Genomic DNA, 14,598 nt, shown 5'->3' on the forward strand with positions numbered 1-14,598 from the left:
GAAAAATAACGGAAAGTGATACTTCTGTAAATGGATCGTGCAACGTAATAACTAGCAATCCGATATCCTACGTGTTTACACATCTAGCGGCAAGGACGTGTGCCTGAAATGGTATCGTACGATTCATTCGAACGTCGCGTCTCTGCGACAAACGATACGTTTATTCCCGCTGCTTTCGGACAATGAGCTGCCACGTCGCGTCGAACGAAATTGCCAATAGTTTGCCGCTTCATATACGATATTAATCGTTCAATAAGAAAAATAAAGCAACAAGTACTCGAAGATAACACTTAGAACGCATACTAGTGTACAAATCATCACGCACTCGGGTGCATTTCACGTTTCCTCGCGTCTCGCATCTCTCAAAACCCTGTTACGTCTATGTTATGCCCGTTTCTACCAATGCATTAACTTTAATCTCGGTTTAAATGACTCGTTATCTTTTTCTAATTCTAGTAAAACGAAAAAAGGATACAAGTTGAACTGAGATTAAAGTTAGGCCCAGTATCACAGTGGCTAGTTAGCTTAACTAGTTGTTAAGTGGTGATGCCAACATCTGATACAAAGTTGGGTAAGCTTGGGCCTTAGACTGCATTGGTAGAAACGGGCATCAGCCGGGTAGTACACGATCTCTAATATCACAAAGCACGTATAGATATAAAGGCTACTTTCCTTTCAGAGAACACAGTCGGCCTTTTCGACACAAATCGACACGTGTCGCTTTTCATTTAGAAGTCGATTCAAACTCAATCGACACTTTTCGACTCTGCCGAAGAGGAGAGCGTCGGAGCGTGTTCTCGAATAAAGAGCGCATCCGCTCCGAGTATTTCGATAGAATCTCTTTTCGACAGCACCTTTCCTTTAAATCTTCGCCAGTGGCAAACTGTGCTCGGGTGTGCTTTAACTCGCGTCGATTTGTGTCTCCTGAAAGGAGAGCAGCCTTAATTAACTCGTGTCCCGCGGCCACGTTTTCCCTCGCCCGCTGCCCTCGAAGAAATATTCGGTGTGCGTGTCTATGAATTAATAATTAAAAAGACATTAGAGCCGTCAACGAAACGCGCACGTCGCGTCTGAACGATTGCAAATTTTCGCCGTTTCCCACGGCCGCTGACGGCCTCGGGCACATTCCCGCACAGTGCAGCTCTTCCGAGACGCCGCGCTAATTTTATCCCGTTATGCTTGGTGAAGCGAGCGACACGTGGCAATATAAGTGTCTCTTGAAACTAATGAAGTATAATGCACGTAACGTGACATCTCCATCCGTACAGCGTTTCTGTTACAACGTTAGTTTCGCGACGGGCTTACTTCGTGCACATCGAATATCGCAATATCGTCTCGTATCAACGCACGTCCCGGGGAAACGCTCGGCAATCCTCGAAGCGATTTCGACGCTAGCATCAACATTATTATATACAACACGAAAAGTGTCGCGCGAAAGGCAAATGTGTGCGCTCCGCGTCTCAAACAGCTTGTCGAGGCTTTAAACTCGCGCTCAATCTTTTCAGAAAAAGCATCACGTTGTGTGTCCCAACGTGTAATCCTCGAGTGCGTCGAGTGGTTCCACGATTAGTCGCTCGCGTCGGACCGACAGGAAATCCGGTTCATCCTTCAATTTGTCATAGCAAACTCGATTGCTTGCGCTAGTGCGCGCCGAGTGCACGCTAAGGCTTGTTCATAGTCAAGTCTTGTATTTAAGGGTTGTCTTAAATACCTCTTGAAGTATTTCTCATCCGGCAAAATGATCCGTACGGATCTTTTTTTTTGGCCAGATAGTTTTTCAACTTGTATTTAAAACAAACCTAATTTTATTTAATCAGATATATCCGTTTGTTATTATGTAATTGGATTGTCCGATTATAACCGGACATTTTTCTCAGTGTACTTTTAAGACAAAGTTAAATATAAGAAGTGACCATAAACTATAGCTTCAGTGTGCGCCGAGTGCACACTAGTTCAGGCAACCAAATTCGCTGTTAGCATGCACTCAGTGCGCGCTAATGCAAGCAACTGAATTCGCTATCAGTTGCTCGCGGACCGACTACCGCTGCCAGTGGAATCTTGCCTGACGATATTCACTCTCATCGGCAGCATGACTCCCTGGGCGATGCCGTAGTGTTCGTACGCGTCTTTTCCATAAGCCACGTTCACCTCCTCGGCCCGTTTGCTCGTGCTCGGCGACGAGCTCGCCGGCGAGTTCGCACCCTGCGGCGCGCTGAAGCTCTGCATTGCCAAGTGAGGAGCGGCCGACGTGGTGATTTGCGTCGCGATTGGCGGCGAGCCTTCGACTCGGCCTGGGAGAGGCTGGGGCTCGGTTGCAGACGCGTTGCTTATTATCGGCGCTGCTCTATCAGCTCGCGCGACCGGCGGAGCGATCGATCTCGCCGCTCGTGAAGTCGACAACGCGGGATTGTCCGCCCGAGCTGTCGCCGGATGCGACGAGACGGACGTCTTGGCTGGCGCGCGCGGCGGTAACGGAGGGTCCTCCGTTTCCGGTGTCCGCAGGACTGTCGCGGACTGCGCCCTTCTCGCCGAATCGGCCCACGCCTCGGACGACCGCGCGCCCGAAAACGGCGCCGTGTGAGCGCGGTTCTTCCTGGCCGGGATTAGCGGGCTCATCGGTACGACTCTATCCGAGACGCTGGTCTTCGATCCCGATTGTTTGACAGGAAGCGGGGATGAGTCGCGCGAATCGTTAGCGCCAGGCGATTGAAGATTGCCCGAGAAGTTATTCGTCGACACGTCGCCGACGACGTTCGCCGAAGGCGCGGAGAGATCCTGAGTCCGATCGCCGCCGTTCCCCACGGCGGCGAGCTTCGGGTCGCCGTTGGGGAAGCTGGCGAAGCGCGCGATCGTTTCTCGCTCCTCGGCCACTTGAGGAGCGAACGGTATTTTCCTTTCGAGGGGCTTCACGGGCACTCTGTTTTTCGACACGACGCGACCCGTCGCGACCCTACCGCTGCCTCTTCTCTTCCTGGGATTGTTCGTCGCGACGCTCGGACGCCTCTCCGGGAAATGCCTGCCCCTCATGGCGACCGATTCCACCTCCTCGCTTCCGTCCCCGTCGTCGTCCCTGTCCTCATCTTCGTAAAACTCCGAGTCTTCGTACAGGTCCGACTCGTCCTCCTCGTTCTCCTCGACGATCGCGCTGGCCTGTATCCACTCCCTGATACGATCCTTCTTCTTCGAGCGGTCCACCGTCGTCTCGATGCCGTACGTCGTGAGAGTGTGGAGCAGTTGATTTTTCTCCTCCAAGGAGCTGTGGAAGCTGTACATGGACGGGCAGAGCTCGTCCCTCTCGTCGGCGCCGCCTGCGGATACAAAAAGGAATGTCGCTGAGAGATATCGTGCACGTATCGCCGATACCGTCGCGATGCAAAGTCAACTGACCGTTCAGCGCTTTTTCGACCCCGAGCTTCGCCAGCCATCTGTCTTCTAAATATTTATTTACTTCCAACACGCTGACTGGCCGCTTTTCAGCCTTCGGGTCCAACAGCCTCTTGAACATTCTTTAAGAAATGTCAAAGTGTGTAGCGAGCAGTTTCTTTTCAGCCATACGTTTTCTCTCTCATTGTGTAATTAAATTCTTGCTAAAGCTCCTGACCGTTTGTCAGGAATGACAATATTTTTGACAATTTCATGAAAACGCAAGATAACGCGCACGGCGAACGATTACCAGCTAATTATATTGCACGCGAGACGCGCGCCGACGTGGCGCTTAATTTCGCATACTCGGATTCCCGAGAGACCCACCTCTGCGCCCGCGAGCTGATCAGCTGAAATAATTTCGGCTTCTTGGCGATGTTGAGCGTCGCGTTGTGCCAGTTTTGATACCTGGTGTAGCGCGGATCGTCCATCGCCGCCTTCTGCCACGGCAGGCATCCGGTCAGGCAGACAAATAGGACAATGCCGAATTGCCAGACGTCGTGCGACGTGCGAGCCCTGAAAGTCGCCGTTCCGTTGACGTGAGAATGCATATCCGCATGGCCGAACTACGTCTCGAGTATCGTTCATGCGCACCCACGCGTTTTTGGTATGGCCGAAACTCGAATACGCGGTAGAGTGAAATTTAAAAATTCCGAAAGAGAAAACGCGGGAGAAAATAGGATAAAATTTTCTCGCTCGCGGTGAGAGTGACAGCGCGAAATCTCCTCGCCGTATATTCGTATTCGACAGTACACCGTAGTCTCATAAAGTCGATCAGTGGATTCCCAGATGGCACGGAGAATCCGAAAAAAAAACATGCTTTTTGAATTGTCACGTGAATTTTTTCCTTTTCCGTTCCACTTCCGTTCTAAAATATTCTTGAGACTTCGAGAGGAACTCGCTTTCCTCTCACCAATCCTGAGCGCCTTTCCAGATGCGAAGTGATCTTTTTACTACAAGAATTTGCAACGGAAAGGAAATTTCTTTCGAAATTTCTGAAGAATTTTGTAAAAGTGAATACTTTTTGAGTTCATAACGATCTGTGCTATCCGGGTAATCGCTGACCAGTTATAAATGTGAGATCGCAGTCGTATAGAGGCAAGTCCTCTACTACGAGGCTCCTAATACGAGACAATGGCTTTTCAACATCCAATTTCACAAATCTTTTTTCGCAATCGATGACGCGTATTAATTTAGCAGAGAGTCCGTTATCTCATATCAGGAGCCTATCACGTAATAGACGACTCTCCTCTACTTATAACCGCGATCAGTGACTATTCACTGGTTTTCAGTGATGGTCTACTGATTGATTTGCGAAGATAAGGTCGGCCGACATCAATTTTATCCCATCATCCCCCTTTCCCTTCACTTTCTGTGCGCAGAAACATTACGCGACAACAAAGATGCGTAGCAAAGACAAGATCAATTACAGCATATGTATATAATTACTTGTACGTCTCGTCAGTGTCGATCTGCAGTACCTCGGGCGGCGAGTACGGCAGCCACTCGTTGTGCCTTCGCACGACGGCGTTGAACCGCCTGGTCTCGCCGAAGTCGCAGAGCTTGATCCGCGAAAAGTCGCTGCGGAACACGAGTATATTGTCAAGCTTGATGTCGCGATGCACCAGCTCGCGGCTGTGTATGTGATGCACCGCAGCGGCGAGTTGCCGGGCCACCCTCTTGGCGTGCAGCTCGCCCAACCCCGTCTCCGTCACGTTCGACGTGAGATCGCCTGAAAGTCACCGACAGCTAAAGTGTGTTCTAGCGCAGGGGCGACGAATGCCGCGTTCTCGGCAAAATCTCGTTTTGCAAATGACGCGCCCCGGAAAATACTTAGAGCTATTGTTCACTCTCGTCAACCGCGAAAGAAATGGGTGTGCCCAATTTCGTGGACTATCAGTGCAAAGTTTACACGATTTTATATATTATATAATTTTTTATACAATGTACGACCCAGCGAGAAATGACTCATCGATCGATTCGACATCGTCTCGACATCGATCGCCGAATCATTTCTCACTGGGGTATTGCGATGAAAGCCGGAGCAACCGTACTTGTTTTGAGAAGAACAAAGATTATTAATGTTCGATAATTGGACCGTTAATATTGAGAAGAAGTATTTTATACATTCATAAATAATTTGTGAATCAAAGCGAAACCTTTTTATGAGAGATGGTACAGATCGAATTGCACCGAAACCATATATTTCTTATTTCTTCAATATGTTCCTTTCGCGATAATCAAATAAGTTTCCTGCGATACACTGGCACGCGCGCGCCAATGGTCCGGGCCATTCGTCAAAGTGAAACAAACGTTTAATACAACTCGGTTGAATCAAAACGTCGATTTACGCGGATAGGAAAACAGATTGCACCGGCGGAGTTAGAATTCGGAGCGAAAGAGTTAACGAACGCGACTGACTTGCAACACTGGAAAAAAAAAGTTCGCTACCATAGCCAATCATGGTTCGCTACAAATATTTTGCTGCCATAACTGTAAATTTCTAAACAACAGCAAACGGTTTGCTGCCGCACCCGATACAAGGCACAGTAGCAAAATATTGTATTTATCACAACTAAACATTAGCTGTCCATATACATGCAGGTCTTAGCTACGGCGGCTACATTGTTTCCGCGAAGGTGCATAAAAGGTCTCTCTCACCGAGGGGGGCGTATTCCTGACTGAAAACGTAGAAACCGGCCGTCTCGAACGCCACATCGTAGGTGGTTATGATGTTTCTGTGCGCCGACAGATGCAAGCCGTAGTGAAATTCCCGGAAGAAGTCCGAGACGCCGGTGTACGCCTTCGGCAGGGCCTTGAGCACCATCTCGGTCTGCGTGCTACGGTGCTCGGTCAGCAGGATTTTGCCGAACCATCCCTCGCCGACGATCTGCAGGATGTCGAACTCGTCGATCAGATTCACCTGTCCCAGAGAATAGTTAGCACTCGACGCGCTGCCGCACATGACGGGGCCGTGATCGATCGGGGGAGTCACGTCGCTGCTCTCCGAGCCGCGAATGACGGATGAAGGGCCCGGGCGTTCGCCAGTCGGGAACGTAACGACGCTGAGCCACGGCTGGGACCGAGCCGCGGGACAAAGAACAATGCGCCGGCCGCGTCGCGAGGGAAATGCAATCCCGACGGGGAATCCCGTGGGGATCCCGCGCGAGCACGACGACGATGCGTTATCCGCCGCGCGCTGAATACGACAGGACGCTCGCACGCCCGACGCCGGATCTCTACGCAACGTCTATTTTTACTCCGACGCACGCTTCGGACGCACGTTTTCATCCCGACGCGAACTCGGCACACAAGACGATTTCTTCTCAGCACCGTTTCATTGAGCCGCCATATCGTATTGCGAGCAGGCGCCGCGTCTTTTCGCCCGGATGGACGAGAATCAAATAAAAGCTGCGAATTTCTTTGCTCAAGAAATTACTCTTTACTCTGACATTCGATGTGACATTTCTTTCGCGCGTTGGTGCACGGAGAGACTTTTCTCTTAAAATTCACTCTGAAAATCATGCAATCGTGGGTCAATACGGCATTTTAAAGAATGTTATGGGAGCTCTTTGAAACTTTACCATACATTTTACTAGTAGTTGTACTTATATACGTTTTACATTTAATGAAATGTACGGTGAAATTTCAAAGAACTCTCAAAAAGTTCTTCAAAATGCCATGTTGTTCCACAATTGCAATATTGCATTAATGTTACGAAATGTAGATTCAACGTTGAAAAGATACTGCAAAAACGTCTAATGTCCGCTGAATTGTAATGTCTTGTACAATTCGACATTCAGAAAACATTGTTAAATTATACTGAGTTAACATTGGTCGCGTTTAGCAGAATATTTTTTACAACTGTTGGAAGTGCTGAAATTGAATTATTCCACTAAAAAAATAATAGTCCAATCTTAGCTCAGAAAATTTCTGACGGTTGCAAAAACATGATACATATATGTACATTTCATAATTATACATTTCTTAAGTATCTATTTGAGTGTCAAAAGATAATAATGGGTTCAAGATTGTTTTAACGTTGCAGCAATACAAAGAATTAATGTGCAAACGTTAACCTAGATTCAACGTAGAAAAGATATTTATACTTTAACATTCAGACTTGCAACGTTTCAGCGCCATTATTTTAATGGCTATATTTTACGAGAAAATTCTCTTCGTGTACTATAGACGGAGTACTGCGGAATTTCGACTTAGCCTTGAATCGTGTCCATATTAATTGAAACTGGCAATAATAATTAAGATCAGCCGGGAGAGATTTAATTGGTTCCCAAGTCACACGAGCGACATTGATTTTCCCGTGTTTCAACATCTACGCGCAAACATAAATGTCCACTGTTATCGGAATGTAAGGAACGTTTCCTATACGAGGTAGGTAATTACAGGCGTAGTTAATTAAAATCTTTCCGATTAAACGAGTCTCAAATTCCATTTGGATTCTGTGTCATCGGCAAGAATGCAATCACGGCTGTGAGTCCGTGTGATTCGGCGTTAGAGATACAAAGTCACGAAGTGATCCAACGACGAGTCACGGCCGCAAACGTCGTCGTCGTCACGGATCCTCTGTTAGGGAAACATTGGTGCAATGCCAGGCAGGAGAATGGCCGTTAGTCGAGCGGGCATAATGAAATGCTGCTCGTTCGCGAATCCTATTTCGGGATCTCAATGTCTCGAAACTGGAAAAGCTTCGCTTGCCGCCGTCGCTATCGCCGCCGCCGCCGCCGCCGCCGCCGTTGTTTAGGCTTTTATTCCCGAGAGAAGCACAAGGGACTTTAGGGAAATGCCACGCGGGTTGACAAAGGAAAATCCAATTGTGACCGGTTTTTCGTGGAGGAGAACTGGCGGAAGAAACGGGAAGAATGGCGTTACCTTTTCGAGCTCGAACTCCCGTATTCTGTGAATGGACCCTCCGATCGCCTTCTTCATTCCGCTCATCTCGATAATCCGCAGCTCTCTTTTTTATCACCGAGAAATGGGTTTTACGGTTCGACGCGCGGACTCAATTGCGGCGACTGGACGCTACATCCTGTCGCTTCATAAATCTCGCAGTTATCATCGCGGCCGTCTCGTCCTGCGTTTCGAAAAAAAAATCCCACTCCGCGAATCGCACCCGATTCTGCAAAACGTTTGATTGATGTATGAGAATAACGCGTCGCGACTCGGCGAAAGAAGCGGACTAATAAACGTACAATCGTGTTACGGCGCGATACACTCGCATTGTTAGAGAAAAATCCCCTATTGCGAGATAAGCTTCTAATATGAGATAGCAGGTTTTCAACTTCGATCACGAAGCCTTTTTCGCAACGATTACGCGATCCAACAATGAATCTTCCACAAATTTCAGTCTAAGGGCAATAAATTCACGGTGGAACCAACGGATGATGCCTATTAATTTAGCAGAAACTCCGCTGTCTCGTATTAAGAGTCTATCTCATGACAGGAAACTTTACACTGAGAAAAATGTCCGATTAAATATAATCGAATAATCCAATTACACAATAACAAATATATCGAAAACGTAATCGGAGTAATTAACCATCGAAAACGCTATTTGATCGGTTTAGTTCCGATGGAAAGTTTTCTCAGTGCGCCAATTGCACGCGTCGACGCACGTGCGCGATGAAGAATAGGATTCCAACGACACGTAGGTGAGAAGCGGGACGCGGTGGAAGAATCGGACACGTTCCGCCGCTAAATGAGTTTCAGGGTCTGTCCAGACAAATTTGCATAGGTGCACGAGCGTATGCACAAAGAAATTGATTGGCCCACTTCCTTATGCATGCGCTTATGACCCAATCAGTCATTCCTTACGCATATGTTTATGCGCTATGCAAGTCCGTGTCTGGATAGACAAACTCCTTTACCGCAGACTTCTATACACTACCATAGTATAACTAGTATATCCACTCTGTCATTTGTTTTGTTTCGCGTCGATCCTTTCTGCGCGTCCGCCATTATTTTGGTGGAGCCAATGAGACAGATGTTGTACATGTGGTAGTGTGAAATCAGTGTGACAGTGTGACGGGATTTTATACCAAAACCGTGGCGGAATACCACGTGATCGAAACCGAAAGGATCAAAGGACCGGCAGAGAGTGGGCATACTAGTTATACTATGATACTGCTAGACTGATTCCCCACTGTTTCTGAGATAGAGCACATTTTGCTGAAGTCCTCGTTCAGATGAGACATGAACCCTGGAAAGCGTTCCACTTTCACGCAATGTATTGTAAACCTTGGACAACGCTTTACCATTCGGGATTCTGCGCGTAGGAAAGCGCCGACGGTGTTCGTCAACAGCAGCAGTTGCACTACCATCGCAGAAACCGTAAACACACAGCATATCTGCATATTCGACATTTGCGAATACGCGAGGCATTTTGAACATTTCTACAATGTTATGCGGCGCAACGGTCTAACAGACGTATAAGAGTAAATTCCCGCGGACGTTTACAAGGTTGGATGGCGGGTGAAGTGTATAGAAAAAAAAAAGTAAATACGCGAGGCATTCAAGTAGCTCTATCTCGGAAACAGTGGGCAATGGGACGTGTATTCGTATGAACATTTTCGCTTAAAATGACCGATACTACCACCTCCCAGAATATTAACCCTTGTTCCTGGGACAACCTGTATAGAGGTCCGTGGAATAGACCCTAACGACGCGACGTTTCATCTCCGACGGGAGGACGCAGTTAACGGCCTGAAATCGCGTGTATGTGTGCGCCGTCGGTGCGCACAGTATTTTTGCGCGGCGTGTACGATTGTTGCGCAAGACGCCGGGCGAGATCGAGTGGCTGCAAATTTCACGAGGAATGCGCGGCATATACATACCATTTGGCAGATCGCGCCCGGATCGACAAGGTGAGATACATACGAGTTGAGCGTTTCCGAAACATTTCTAGCAATTGGAGAGGCGCGTACGTGCGAGAACCTCTTGACGCAGAGGCGTTGCAGCGTTCATGAATAACGTATCGGTCCGGCGGTATATTTCCGGGTTTCCCCGCGACTCCTCGTTCGCCCAATAAAAATAAGCGCGCGCACGTGCCTTCCGTTCGTTTCATCGCGGGCACACGTCACGAGGATTGCGATGTCGTGAAGACTAAAACGTTAGTGCCTAATCTACAATGTGCTCTCTGCATCTAGATACATTCTATTTTATATAAGCAAATCGAAGGGCTTAGAAAACTTGCCGGCAATGTACGATTGTACAGTGCACGATACATAATTTATCCACTTGCGCACGTTTTTTTAAACGTATTTATTGACTATGCAAAATCGAATGTTTCCAGACGCAAAGAGCACATTTGTAGATTAGGCTTCACGATTGCTTCATCTTGAAAAGGGCACGCGATCTAATCAAGTCCGTTTTGCATCCGGTTCATATGAACTCGACAAGCGCAGCCTCTCCCGTTGCACAAAAGGGTCCCGGTTTCCTCCGCGCGTACGAAAATGGAGGAAATATCCGCGAGCGCCCGATAAATGCATTTCATTGAAATCCCATTCGTATCGGCGAACGCGAACTTACGGTCGATGGAACTCGCGGGTCCGGTCCCCCGTCGTTATTTATGTAAGCGCCGCTCGCGATTCACGGAAACGCGCACAGCAAACGGGGAGGTTTGTCCATGCAAATTTGCGGATCGCGCGCACCTCTCCCCCTGCGCTCGTAATCCGCGGGCCGGGATTCGAGGAGGCACTCGCGGGCACGAATGGGGCGCGGTCGAACACCAGCCGAGAGAAGGCCGCGGCGTCTCCGTCCGGGACATCCGCACGTCCCGCGGGTGGAATCCGCGCGGCGGTGAACACGCGGCGAACACGCGCGCCTGGAGAAGCCGCGCGAGAGAGAGACTCCACGTCGACGTCTGCCTCCCTCTCGCGAGTCGCGCAAGTCGTGCGGCCACGCACCTCGAGTGATCTCACGACTGGTCTGCCGTGTCCGGTGCACTGTTTGCCTGTGTCTGCAGTATTTATAAAACGCTAACCGGAAAGCACGGCTAGCGGAGCTGATCTTGGCGTCTTGCCTGCTTGCCCGCGCGCACCCATCGCCTCTTCCTAAGGGCGCGCACCGGCGTTGCGGTCACTGGCGAACCTAAACTCCACGCCAACACATGGTCCCGGGTCCCGATCGCGGCCAGATTCAATTTTAAGCGATCGATCAAATTTTATTTTCGACGATTATTTTCGACGATCGTACTCGTTACGTTAAGTATATAAAAGAGTTCGCTTGACCGAGACCGAAGCGAGCCGAAGCGATCCGTACTGGTGCAGCGGCCGCTAAGGCTCGTGGCTTTTAAATAGTTACGAATATAGGATGTTTAATAGAAAACTGAATAGTAATACACGATGAAGTGGCAATTCTTTTCACATGAGCCACGCGACACCTCACAAGCTGTGACTTGCGTTTTATTTATATGCGAAAGCAGGGTTGGGTAAGTTATCTTTCTTTTTGACTAAGTTAAATTAAAGTTAACAGCCTTGAAAATTTAACTTAGTCAAGATACAAGTTTACCCCTAATACAATTAATTGAATTAAAAGTTAAGTTATTAGTAAAAAGAAATTAAAAAGTTAAAAGTTAAATTTGTTTCATTTTTACATAAAATCTCAGAGACTTACGATCACGTAAATTGCATTGAATTTCGCGACTAGCGTTTGAACAATCGCTACACGGAATATGGCCCATTTCATATGCAAACAATTTCACGTGAGTTCAAGAATCAAAACCCCGTATAATGACCGTGTTCCAAAATTCATTACCAGCGCTAAAGCTCTATAGTACACGTATACAGTAGATTATAGAGCTGGCAGTGAATTTGGAAACACAGGGACTACCGATGTAGGCATCTCGCGACGCCTTTGTTTATGGCATAGCTAACTTTAAGGTCCGGTTTTTCATTTTCTGGTTAACAGTTAACCAGAAAATGAAAAACCGAACCTAAGAGAGAGAGGTAAGTAAAGTAAAAGTTAAAAGTTATCGATAAGATGTAACTAAATTCAATTAAAAGGTAACAGTCTATAATGTAACTGAGTTAAGTTAAAATGATTTAACTTTTTAACTAGACACTACCCAACCCTGTGCGAAAGTAATCGCGCATGTATGTGAGAGAGAGAGAGAGAGAGAGACCGAAGGGTGAAATTTAATTTAATTAATTTAATTTATTGCAAAGAGATACGGTGAAAGAAAAAGTAATACAAAAAGATCGAGAGCAAAAGGTAAGGCATCAGCAAGATTGCCGCTACAAAGCCTACCTGCTAAAATTTGATATAAAATAAAGGTTGGACAAATGTAAAAGGTATAAGAAGAAAGAAAAGAATAAAAATGAGTAACTTATAGCGCGCAGTGTGTCGCTCAAGGAACCTTTATTAGGCCAGTATTACATTTGTCGTGCGACAAATTTTTTAAGTGTGTCGATCTGGCTGCAGGATAGGAAAGTTCTCGAGTATCTAGAAATTTTCTAGCTTGTAGCCAATCGACACGCTTGAAAAATTTCTCGTACGACAAATGTAATATTAGGCTTGGAATGTGTGACATACCCGATGCCAGTGAGATCGGTATAATTTTATTAAAAGATTTCTACGTTTGATATATTTGTTACCAATAAACGCTCTATCAACTCTGCCCGTGATTCTGGTGCGCAAACTTTTTCACTATTTCTCGCATGACGAAAAACCGTATAATAAATACCACATATTAATTCGATGTATCGCGCGCATAAAAATTGCCATTTAATTTTATCGTTCACGCATACGCAGTGGTTGTAGACATCCCGTCGGTCCATTTATTTTACATTGCATATACGTATGACACGAATTTACAAGCAAACGATAAAATTAAATATTCATCACGTCGCCCGAAACGTATAAACGTTGCGTAACTCCAAAATCAACATGGCCGGATTTGTAGTATTCATCGAATCAGCAAATCTGGTTTCGCCGAATACATATCGACATCTATCACATTTCATCGCGAGGGCGTTTCTTATTTTTTTTAATGGACAGCTCGACGGCATCGAACGCTGATTTTTTTTCGAAAATCCCACGAGTTGTTGTATAAAATTTCTTGGTGCGAATATTTTGACAGTTAATTTTATTTGGGCACGGGAGGCACATCGAAGATTAGATGCGTAAACATTTCAAGGCTTCATGTAGAAACATTATTTTCCGTTGCATATTTAGATCGCATCGAATGCGCCCATGCGCCACCTCCATATTGAATACCATCCTACGACATCACGCGGGGATTCACAGAACGTCATCAAAAGGGATTAACCGACCGAGAACGCTATCGGTCTTTCATTAAATTGTTTTTACCCAAGATTGTGATAACACTATTTCAGTTACGTTTTCCGTGTGTTCTTTCTTTCTTCTTCGCTCCTTTATATCCCTCGCCGCGTTTCAATAGCGGCAAATATTAAAACGATGCAACTGATCAACTACGTTTTCGACCTGAGCAAATCTCTATTTTTACTAAAAATATACTAGTATACTTATATATTTTATTAAATATGTATAGTAACATTTGTTTAATAAGATCAGTACAAAAATTCGCAAGATCGGCAAAAGATTTGATTCGAAAAAAATCACCGTGCGGTAACGCCCTCTCGGGTACTGCAGCTACAGCGAGAAGCCGGTTCGGACGGTATTGCATTATTTGAATAAAGTATAACAATTATACATATAATTTGTCCCACGGTACGAATTTTAATCAACAGAAATGACCGATGTATCAATTTAAGCTATCGATGAGTAAATATTACAATATAATTAAGCACGGATAAGATTAATTGATATTTAATTCTTCAATTAAACGTATCGCGATGAAATTCGACTCAAAGTTCTGCATTCGGACCAGCATTTGCATGATTCCGTCAATAAAAGAAAAATTTCAAGATTATGCATTTCGCGATCGCGGTTTCTTCTCTCGCCACGTGAATGATCCTGCGTACAGACAAAAACTCGGTCAAAAACCGAGCGCCGCGCCGGTCCCAAGAAAAATGACGTAGCGCCATGAACACCTCGGTTGAAAACAGTCTGTCATTCGGCGCGGTTCAGTCAAGCGAGACGGATGTTTCATTTTCTACGAGAATCTCGATCGTCTCGTACGAGAGATATTAACATTATCAATCGCGTTTAAGTAATTGTCGCGATTCGTAATCATAT

At 46.5% G+C, this 14,598-nt stretch overlaps 1 protein-coding gene across 4 annotated transcripts; it reads right to left on the minus strand.

Moving 5' to 3' along the window:
• Nucleotides 1-1,842: 1,842 nt before the first annotated feature.
• Nucleotides 1,843-11,407, minus strand: LOC105570135 (serine/threonine-protein kinase KIN4). 4 transcript variants are annotated; one of them, XM_012027105.1, is made up of 7 exons: nt 10,969-11,407; nt 8,314-8,560; nt 6,085-6,313; nt 4,873-5,155; nt 3,751-3,939; nt 3,388-3,506; nt 1,843-3,308 (listed from the first exon to the last, which is right to left on the minus strand). In XM_012027105.1, exons 2-7 carry the CDS (start codon nt 8,377-8,379, stop codon nt 2,020-2,022), a joined length of 2,175 nt encoding a protein of 724 aa, XP_011882495.1. In that variant the 5' UTR covers nt 8,380-8,560; nt 10,969-11,407; the 3' UTR covers nt 1,843-2,019. The 4 variants fall into 4 exon arrangements, with proteins under 4 accessions (XP_011882495.1, XP_011882492.1, XP_011882493.1 ...); XM_012027102.1 differs by having other exon boundaries at nt 6,085-6,346; XM_012027103.1 differs by having other exon boundaries at nt 6,085-6,346; nt 11,346-11,395.
• Nucleotides 11,408-14,598: the final 3,191 nt, after the last annotated feature.

Source organism: Vollenhovia emeryi, unplaced genomic scaffold (assembly GCF_000949405.1).
Source record: "Vollenhovia emeryi isolate VEMERY1.0 unplaced genomic scaffold, V.emery_V1.0 DF939121.1, whole genome shotgun sequence".
NCBI classification, from domain to species: domain Eukaryota; kingdom Metazoa; phylum Arthropoda; class Insecta; order Hymenoptera; family Formicidae; genus Vollenhovia; species Vollenhovia emeryi.